Source organism: Clarias gariepinus, chromosome 24, assembly GCF_024256425.1.
Source record: "Clarias gariepinus isolate MV-2021 ecotype Netherlands chromosome 24, CGAR_prim_01v2, whole genome shotgun sequence".
Classification (NCBI taxonomy): domain Eukaryota; kingdom Metazoa; phylum Chordata; class Actinopteri; order Siluriformes; family Clariidae; genus Clarias; species Clarias gariepinus.
The window spans coordinates 16,724,301-16,734,915 of record NC_071123.1 but is presented as its reverse complement, the minus strand read 5'-3'; the positions used below and the strand labels follow the sequence as shown (position 1 = coordinate 16,734,915).

Sequence of the window (10,615 nt, the reverse complement as noted above, 5' to 3'; positions counted from 1 at the left end):
TTTTTACAAAAATAAATGTATATAAAACATGCAAGTATCTTAAACTGCTGATCGTTCTTTATGGCTGAAAAAAAAAGGTTAGGGCAACAGTGAGCAAATAATTCATCTGATCTGTTGTGTTAGAATTGGTTTTCAAATTAATTAAATTTTATTAACCTTTCATTGATCCTTCATTGTCGTGTATTTGGGCTCATAAATATACTTAAATAAAAGCTGTTTGAATAGCAGCAGGTGGTTGCGTATGCAGTTGAAACTGCAGTTTCAGTTCTTTTCAAGACCAGACAGCAAATGGTAAGTGATGGCTTTAATGCGGCTGAAACCGTCGACAGTATTCCATTTTCGTTAACAAGCTCGAGAAAACACATCAGGTGCATGATTGCTGCTGCTGTCCAGCTGTGTGGAGTCTTTTAAGGTAAGTACGAAGTTCTGTGAACAGCTTTTTTCCATCAGAGCGGTGGATCCCTCAGTCTTCCTCCAGGTCCTACTAGTTCTCTGATCCGCTCTTTACTTCTCATTACTTCATTTTTGAGGAATACTGTCCTCTACATTTAGCAAAAAAAAGTTTAGTAGTGCTCCTCAAGGCAACGTCTGTGCTTGTTAATTTTAATTAAATTATTTTTTATATAACTTTTAACAACAGTCATCGAAAAGAAGAATCGAAAGAAAATTTAGGAAATCAGTATGACATTTTTGAGAAAGTATATATAAATCAGAATTGGCAGGGGTAACTTTACACCATTACTTAAACATTATGCGAACTGGTTGTCCGTTTAATCACACATTCATTTTCATCAAAAATGAATTTTTATAAATTGAAACCAAAATATGCTTGTTAATTTATAGACTTGGGTGTCTGCATAAACACAAAAAAGCACCCACATATTTTATTTCTAAATGGCGAATAACTATATTGTTCTCACAACATTGTTGCAAAGCAGCTTTACACAAAAGAACTATTTAAGTTTAACTTAAGCGCAACATTTGTCCAATACTACTATTAGGCAAAACTTCAACCCAGTCAGATTTATGTCACCGGGTTGAATGTTGGACACTTGTTGTGAGCGAAGTCAAGACTTTCATCTTTAATTAAAGTGTTTGACAAAAGTGTGGCATTTATCATCCCAAACAAACCAAGTCCTGGCAAAGCATCTTATGGGAGAAAACGCAGCATTGCCAAAACGGACACGTGTGATTCGTCACTCCAGAGAACACGTCTCTATTGCTCTAGAGTCCAGTGGCGGTGTTCTTTACACCACTGCATCCGATGCTTTGCATCGCATATGGTGATGTAACGGGTGGGTGCAGCTCTCTAAGATCCTGTTCTTGAGCTGATCTAAAGGCCACATGAACTTCAGAGGTCTACATCCCCTGCCCCCGCTCTGTTATTACGTGGTCTACCACTTAGTGGCTGAGCTGCTGTCGTCCCTATCTGCTAACACTTATATAATATTGTTTTAATACCACTAACAGTGGAATATTTATGTGGTATATTTAGTAGTAAGAAAATTTTACGACCCGAATAAAAAAAAAAAAATTATGGACGTGACTGTGTATATACAGTATGTGCATATATTTTTATGCATTTTAATATACAGTGTATTTATATATATATATATATATATATATATATATATATAGAGAGAGAGAGAGAAAGAGTTAGACAAAAATGTATACACACTTCTTCAGAAAAAGTAACATTTGTATAAATATTTTAATAATTAATTTAATTAATTAATATTAATATTATATACATTATACTTATCTTTCTTTCCCCATTTTTTGTCAGACTAATATATAAATTCATATATATATATATATATATATATATATATATATATATACACACACACAGTAATATACATTATATATAAACTTAATATAATCATATATATTTTATGGCTATATATAGCCATATATAGCCATAAAATGAGACTTAACAAAAGACCAACTTACCAGATGAGCCTTTTAACTAGAGGTCTACTGCAATCTAAATGTAAAAATATATTTTAATAACCAGTACTACTGTTAAATTGTGCTGTATCTTATGATCAGGAATTTTATTTACCAGTGTTTCTGCAAAAGAAACAGACCGAGAGACAATTGAAGATGATCCTTCATATCACCCAAAGCGCTAGTTCAGTTTATGGTCGTGTTATCTAGACAGTACAGTAGCTCCTGCGCCGTGTGCAGTATTTTACATAAAATAGTGAATTTCCATATTTAAATAATTGACCCAGGCACATCCTGGGGAAATACATAGAAAATTACAAAAGTTTAAAAAGTTAAATAAAAAAAAAGATAGAATTTGTCACCGTAAACTACATAAATCTCTTGGCAGAAGAGACATCGACTTCCTCATGAAACAAAGTGCAACAGTAAGTGGAAAAAGAGGTCCAAAGTTTTGTGTAGAGCCTCTGAAAGATGTTTCATATCTCTTCGGACATCTTTTTTCCCTAAGGACACGACGGAAGATTTGGTCTTTCATCCCACGTCATCATAGTCCTCAGTGTCCTCCTTTTCGCAGTGGAGCTCGTCGATGTCGTCGTAGTTTTCTGACGCGTTGTCTGACTCGTTCTCGAACGGAGGTGGCTGCACGTCCAGGTAGTCCGGCAACGATACGACGTCTTCAGAGTTGTGTTGCACTGTAGAATTTAAATGAACACCGACTTAGAGCTGATCGACCACTGTCAGATTGATGCTTTATGGTCATTATATGAGGTGAAGAATTCATGTCTGAACAAAATGCACTCACACTAGTGAAAACCAGCACAAATTGTATTGCTTTGCATTAGTTACATACATACATACATACATTAAAATACTTCACATCACTCTCACATCATTAGTTTCTTTTTAAAGAAAAACAATCAGGAAGGGATTGCACAGTAAGATTAATCAACCACTCAATCAGGATCAGAAGTGATGCATTGCATTAGACTTTTATCAGTTAGTTGAAATGCAGTCGCTGTTCAAGCTGGGGGAACCCCAAAGGTTCTGAAACCTGAAAGTGTAGTAGGCATAACCATTTAGGTAGTTTTTTCACCCCTGTGAATACTTGTACAGCCTCCATTTCTTATGCTAAAGAGCATTTGGTTATATACAGTACACCCTATGTCCAAAAGTTTGTGAACACCTGTGCTTTTCAGAATGATTTTCTGTTATAATAACTCTTCAATCACTTTTCTGGGACTTTTCCTTTCTACTAAATTTTGGATCATAGTTGTAAAGATTTGTGCTCATTCAGTCGTAAAGTGCATTATTGCAGTCAAGCAGTAAAGGTGTGTGAGATTCCATTGAGGCATGGCGTTCCATTTCATCTTAAGGTGGGCCAGTATAATTTGGAGTTCTTCCACTCCAACCCTGACAAACCATGGCTTCATTGACCGCGCTTGCCATACTGGAACACTTTTGGCTTTTTTTTTATATAAATGAAGAGCAGAAGGTATGCAGAAACATTCTGTACATTTCTGTATTCCCAATTGTGGCTAATATATGAGTGTGATGGATACTTTCGGCCATGTAGTTTGTTATGGTCTAATATCGCGTCCACCTAGAGTGGCGTCTATACCACTCACCATCTGTAGTGTCACGGGGGGCCTGGGTGTATCCCAGGAAACAAGGCAGATATATCCCAATTCATCGCAGGGGATACACACACACACACACACTACAGCCAGTTTTGGGAATACCAATCAGGTTAACCTGCATGTCTTTGGACTGTGGGAGGAAACCCACCAAGCACGGGGAGACCTTGCAAACTCCACGCACACAGACCCAAGGCTGGAATCGAACCTGGACCCTGAAGATGCAAGACGACAGTGCTGACCATAAAGCCACCGTGCCGGAGTATATTAACATGAACATGAAAAACAATGCCTGCTTCTTCAAACCCTACACTTTTATATAAACTGAGAAGTTGCTTTCATAAAAAAATTTTAATGCACTGAAAAGGGTTCCCCAATGTAGGAACCGAAAGTAAAAGCTATTTAAAAAGCATTTCACTTTTTTTTTTAATTAAAGCTGAGGCCAGCATTTATCAAGTTAATAAAGAACAAATGAAGTAGGCTTCCGATAAAGGATCGTCGCCATGTTTCTGCCATTTTGTTGCATACTGAGCAAAATTTCGACATGCAAACAAAATTCAAATGTACAACTAACATAAAAGTCATTCAGAACGTTTTTTTTTTTTTTTACAGTTTATGATTCATTCATTACTATTTGTGATAGCCAGGATAATCCATCAGTTGTTTGCTTCCAAAATAACTCATTGGGAGTTACATTTAAACTTGTTACTTGAGTGTGGATTGGGGGGTCTGTGGTTCAGTAGTTGGTTTCTCACCTACCATGCGAAAGCCTCGGATTCAATTCCCACACAATGCCCAAACCCCAGCCGCCGGATGCAGCGCCAGTCCCGAGCCTGTATCGGATGGTCTGCTGTGGCGACCACAAGATGGGAGCAGCTCAAAGTCCAACAACGTGAGTGTGGATTGACTCTCAAAACAAACACTTTAGGACAGACAGCAGAGGGCACCACAGAGCTAAAACCTTGTCCATCAATAATCCAACATTAATTTTAGCAGGGGAGGTCATCAGGGAAAATGTCATAAGATGAAAGCCTTGGGATGGTCTGGTGTGTGGCCAAAAACTATAGAATCAGCTTCACCAAGATAACAGACCTGAATTTTTCCTTCATTCATTTTCCTCAACACCAAATATGTTGTAGGTTGCAAGGGCCTGGAGCCTATCCCAAGAAGCCCAGGGGAGAAGACATAGGACCCCCTAGATGCGAGCCAACTAAGTTCATTTGGAAATGCCATTCATCCTCACCATTGTGAAGTTCGTCCACATCGTCATAACTCTCTGAGGCACTGCAGTTGTCCTTAAAGTTGATGCAGGTGTTAGGAGGCGAGATGACAACAGAGTTCTGTATAAATGGTTTTCCATCTGCTACCAAAGGGCCTTCGGGCATATCCTCATAACTGTTGGTATCTGGAAAACAACACAGTATCAGACAATTCTAAATTCAATTCTAATTCCAAACTAATAACAATATATTAATGTAAGGCTTTCATTCATCCATTTAGGAACTTCTATAGTCCAACTGGAGGCCATGGAGGCCAATGGTGACCATCATACTTATTCCTGTTTTTATAACCGTGATACAGTAGGACCGGAGGTCAACATCTACATGCACATTCACACACTACGGGCAATTTTTGAATGGGTATTAGCCATGTCTTGGGAAAAAGACTGTGGGAAAAAAATCGTAGCACCCAAAGGAAACCCAACAAGCCTGGGGAGAACATCCAAACCCACATGCACACAAACCTGAGGTGGGATTTGAACCCAGACCCTGGAGGTGCAAAAATGACAGTGCAGTTATAATATTTAAATATTGAATATTACTAAGTGGCATGGTGTTGTAGTTGTTAGCACTGTCGCCTTGCACCTCGAGGATCTAAGTTAGAATCCAGGCCTGGCTCAATTCCCGTATCTTTGTGTATGGAGTTCGCATGTTCTCCCCGTGCTTGGTGGGTTTCCTCCGGGTACTCTGGTTTCCTCCCACAGTCCAAAGACATGCAATTTAGGCTAATTGGCTTCCCTAATTGCCCGTAGTGTGTGAATAAGTTTGTAACTGTGTGTATGTGTGTGTGCCCTGCAGGGGATTGGCACCCTGTCCTGCCTTGTGCCCTAAGTCTCCTAAAATAGGCTCCAGGCCCCCCATGACCCTGAATACAGGATAAAATGTTATAGGGGATGAGTGAGTGAGTGAGTGAGTGAGTGAATATTACTGAAATTTATTTAATCTCTGCTTTATATATTAAATTTTTTATTCCAAATACATTTATGCCTATGTGTAGCCAAAAAATTTTAAGCTATGACATCAGATACACCAAGCCAACAGACTTGAATTTTTAACTAATTCCTTGATTCCTTCATTTATTTTCAATAACGTCTAATGTTATTGCCTACGAAGCTCAGGGCACAAGACATAGGACACCCAGCGCATCTCACGGCACACACTCAGACAAAAAGACAGACACCGTCCACTGCAAAAGTCAGTCACCTTCCGCATTTTGAAGTTCATCCACATCGTCATAGCTCTCTGCGGCGCTGCAGTTGTCCTGAACGTTGATGCAGTTCTTAAGAGGAGAGCTGCTTACAGGTTTCTGTAAAGACAATTTTTCCTCTGCCTCGAAAGGTCCTTCGGGCATGTCCTCATAACTATTGGAATCTGGAAAACAACACATTCTCAATCTTCAAATGTTCAAATACTGAATGTTACTGAAAAAAATTATCTAATGTCTGCTTTATACATTTGTTTTGATTTCATGCAGCCTGGGAACGATGCATGAGGAACATAGGAACCTAATGAACAAAAAGCAAGATTAAAAAAAAAACAGAAGTGATACCAAAACAGGGTGAAGAAGGATATATCTGTTAGTGACAGGAAAGACCGAAGCATGTACTCATTTACTGAAATGCAAATGGGTAGAAGTATTTCACACATGACTGAGTGCCATTTAAATAAACGAAATCTTTTCATAAAAAAATTGAAACTAAATAAGGCATGCTTTCGTTGCCGGTAATGTGTTTGATTAGGAGATCAACAATACCGTACTGTACAGACTCCTTATATTTTTAAATCAAATAAAAAATCTTATATTTTTACTTTCTGTTTACTCCAAACGTAGGTATTGTTTATGTTTCTGAGAACGCGGTCACAAGCTTACAACACCAGCACTTCTGATCACAAGTGCAATTGTGAAGTTAGGCAATTAAATGCGAGCATACATTTCATGATATAGATACAGTAAAACGCTTTAGAAATTCTCATGTTCACATCAAACATCCAAATGAGTGGGGGAAAAAATCTCAAAAGACTTTGAGTGCTCTATGATTGTTGGTGCCTGATGGGCTGGTTTAGATATTTAAGAATCTGTTTATCTCTAAAGCATTTCACTTTAGCGTTTACACAAAATGTTGGGCAAATAAAACAAAAAATGTCACGTCTGCAGGTGGAAAACCAAGAAAACAGAATATAATGGCTAGACTGGTTCGAGTAAACAGGAAGGATGACAGAATGGCTACCTATTATAAATAACCACTCTTTTTATGACAATGGCAGTGAGCAGAAAAGCCCCTAAACGCACACAACATGTCAGATATTACAGCTACAACAAAAGAAGGCCGACTGCTTCAGGTCACTGAGTGTGTAGAATATGTGGCCTCAAATTACTGTTGTTTCTGCAACTTGGCATTTTCTCTTTTAAAAAAAATGGGGAACAATTAACAATAGAATAATGACATAAAGGTACCCTAAAGCATGTGTTAATCTCTAAGCATTCGTAGTGTATTTTAATACTGTTAAAGAGTTGTTACCCTCAATGGAACTAAAAATGAACAAAAACAAATAAAATTTACTTAAACTTAATTAAATACTGATCCTTACTGGACTGTGAGTCTAATATGTTTCTCGGAGGCAGTGGAGGTCTGATGTCTTCCTGAACATTGCGCTTAAACGAGTTGTTCCTGTAATGGAAATAGATCTCAGGTCCTCATTCTCATCACTTTTTAAAGGGGTGGAATAAACATAACATCACGTAAAGGTTTGTACTTACATTTCGTAGCTTTGTTTAGTGTAATTTGCCGATGCTGCAGAATATTTAGCAACTGAAAAAGGAAAATAATAAAAAAAATATGGGTATTAGGTCAGATCTCTGATATGACTTTGACTATAGATAGATAGATAGATAGATCGGGAAAAAAGGTCAACGCGCAGAGCTGTTCTAGGAAAATCGTAAGAACAATTAATTATGTTAAGGTGTGACTATTTTCCTATAACAACATTTTATTCCTCTTATACCACAGCAAGTGGATAATTTGGAATTAATTTGTTATTAAAAACTGAACATTATACTTTTTAAGTGTATATAGTTACATTTAATGCAGTGAAATGTCTGGTTAACAAGATACAGCAAACGTCCAGTTACTTACTAAGCGTTAACACTAGAGACTAATATACAGTAAATAAATAAATAAATCATTCAAGCATAAAAAAAAAACATCTAACTTAATGCATGAAGTAGTGAGAAACAGGTGCAGATGATGACAGATGATCAGGTGATTAGCATACTAACAAGACGAGAGGGGAAATGAGGTTGCTGCTGAGGTTGTTACATATTGCTTATGTGACAACCTCAGAAGCAACCTCATTTTCATGCATATACATATATATGAGTGTGTGTGTGTATATGTATGTATGTAAATACAGACACAGTTATATATACACACACATTCAATCTACATATATATACATATATATACACTGTATTTACTGTACATAACAACTCTCTCACCTTTCTTTCTTATGCACATATTGATGATGATGAATACAATGATTATCACCAAGGTTGATCCAAAGACACCTCCTATTACTAGCACGAGAAAATTCCGAAACTCCATTCTGCTAATAAAACACATATGCGCGCGCGCACACACACACACACACACACAGACACACAGACACACAATGTATCTTTCTTAGTTCTTGGAATTCAACAGCACAACACTTTAAATGTAAAGTTATTATGATGCCTATACTGTATATCTATTATAGTCATCTTTGTTTTCATTCGTTCCTCTTTTCTGTGGCTGACCACCAAGCATAGCTTTGCTGAGGCTTAGTTGTCAACCGAGCTGATGTTTCCTGAGAGGAAAAGCATCATACTGATGTCTTATTATAAATAGCTTTCACTTTAAAGCGCTTTAGTAGATGTGGACAGGATTTAATTGCTCGGCTTTATCTTTGCTTCGAAGGCCCGGAAAAAACAAACAAACAAACAAAAAAAAACGGCAAGTCATACTTTATCCATTGCACACAACATCCTGTTTGGTCCAGCAGGAAACATTTATTCTTTACACGTTTTAGCCGAATTAGTCAGACATATTTGACTTATTTGAAGCAACTATTTCCAACATAAATGAATTCAGTTTTCAACTGAAAGTAAGTTACAACAGTCCGGAGTATAGAATAAAAGAGAAGCATAAATGATGTTGATTATAATACACTATATAATTTCATAATATTTTTTTTTATAAAACAAATTCTAACAGAAATGCATTGTAAATATATGCAGCCTCTCTTTCACTTTGTGTGTAGTTTCAAGTATTTTTTGTATTATTCCTTTTACTCAATACCCATATATGTGTGTGTGTGTATATATATATATATATATATATATATATTAATAAGTATGTAATATTTTCATTTAAAATTTAAAATTTAAAATTTAATATTAATATATTAATACGAATCGTTCAGGTTCCCATTTTAATGTCAACATTTGAATTGTCTTACTAAATGAACTTATAACAATTTTGTTTTTTAAATCGATCAAAAAAAGTGCCTAGTATAACACGCTTTAGGGAAGCTAAAAATCATTATGCAACAACACACTCTTAGTAAAAAGGAGAAAAGGTGGTTCAAAAAAAAATCATTGCATAAAACAAATCATGACTATGTGTTTAGCCAATGTACTATTTTAAGAAATATTATTTTCATTAGTTACCTTTAGCTTCTCGAATCATAAATCCCCATGACCATTTATACGACCCAGACAGAGCGGCTGATTGAAGTGTGTGACAGCAGTGACTGAGCTTCTCACAAAAAAGCTTCCTGTTGATCTTCCTTAACACCTAACATCCCTCCCACAAGAACTGACTGCTGAATTACTCATGCAGTCTTTCACCAGAAGGATTGCCACTGCAAAAAAAATTAAGAAAGAATGAAATTGAAAGAGTGCAATGAGGAAGAATCACTATATGATACTTATATAGAAACAAATGTTTAGAGCGCCTGATCTGCAACTGGGTTTTTAATTTTGTAATCAGGGAACGTCAAAGTACAAGCTTAGTATCTCAATATGCATATTTCAGACATCATGTTGTATCATTTTCCAGATCTTACCACAAGCTTGTGCGTGGCTAAATAGTTTTACACACACCATAGCACTGCTGAAGTCTCATTAGTCAGATTAGTCAGAAGGTGAAAATAATTCTCTTTAACGTGACCTTTGAAAATAGTTCTTGCTGTAGGTGAAATCCATCCATCCATCCATCCATCCACCAATCCAACAACCTACATTTTCTAAAACTAATAATAAACATCTTTTTTTTTTTAAACTGTTTTTTTTTATTTATCTGGATACAAGTTCTTAAGGTGAAATTTTGTATTCCAAAACACATTTTTCCATAAAAAATTATGTACAGTTAATACATATAATCTGTTCCAGCAACCCAAAAATATTACCAATTTTACCAACTTCTAATATTAAAACCACATTTTATGCATGTAAAAACAATCAAATCATCTAGAAAATCATAAATAAAATAAATAAACATCAAACCTCAATAAAACTACATTTATGATTCCTCTTGGCACCAGCTCCCTTTTATTCTTGCTACTGTTTGTACTAACATTCTTGGGACCCATGCTATGTCTTCACTAAATCTTGCACAAAATGCTAAAAAATAAAATAAATGTGAACTCATTTCTCTTGGCTTTGCACTTGCGCAAAAAAGTTTTGAATCGATCCCAGATGTATCATCCCAG

The 10,615-nt window shown here is 36.3% G+C and overlaps 1 protein-coding gene across 2 annotated transcripts; it reads right to left on the bottom strand.

The window, feature by feature from the left end:
• Positions 1-1,908: 1,908 nt before the first annotated feature.
• LOC128512676 (uncharacterized) lies at positions 1,909-9,716 on the bottom strand. Of its 2 annotated transcripts, none has more exons than XM_053486056.1 (7): positions 9,573-9,716; positions 8,361-8,470; positions 7,623-7,674; positions 7,454-7,533; positions 6,068-6,235; positions 4,828-4,989; positions 1,909-2,642 (listed from the first exon to the last, which is right to left on the bottom strand). In XM_053486056.1, the coding sequence occupies exons 2-7, from the start codon at positions 8,464-8,466 to the stop codon at positions 2,482-2,484; spliced, it is 729 nt and encodes a 242-aa protein (XP_053342031.1). In that variant the 5' UTR covers positions 8,467-8,470; positions 9,573-9,716; the 3' UTR covers positions 1,909-2,481. The 2 variants fall into 2 exon arrangements, with proteins under 2 accessions (XP_053342031.1, XP_053342032.1); XM_053486057.1 differs by having other exon boundaries at positions 8,361-8,467; positions 9,573-9,711.
• Between the last annotated feature and the right edge of the window lie 899 nt (positions 9,717-10,615).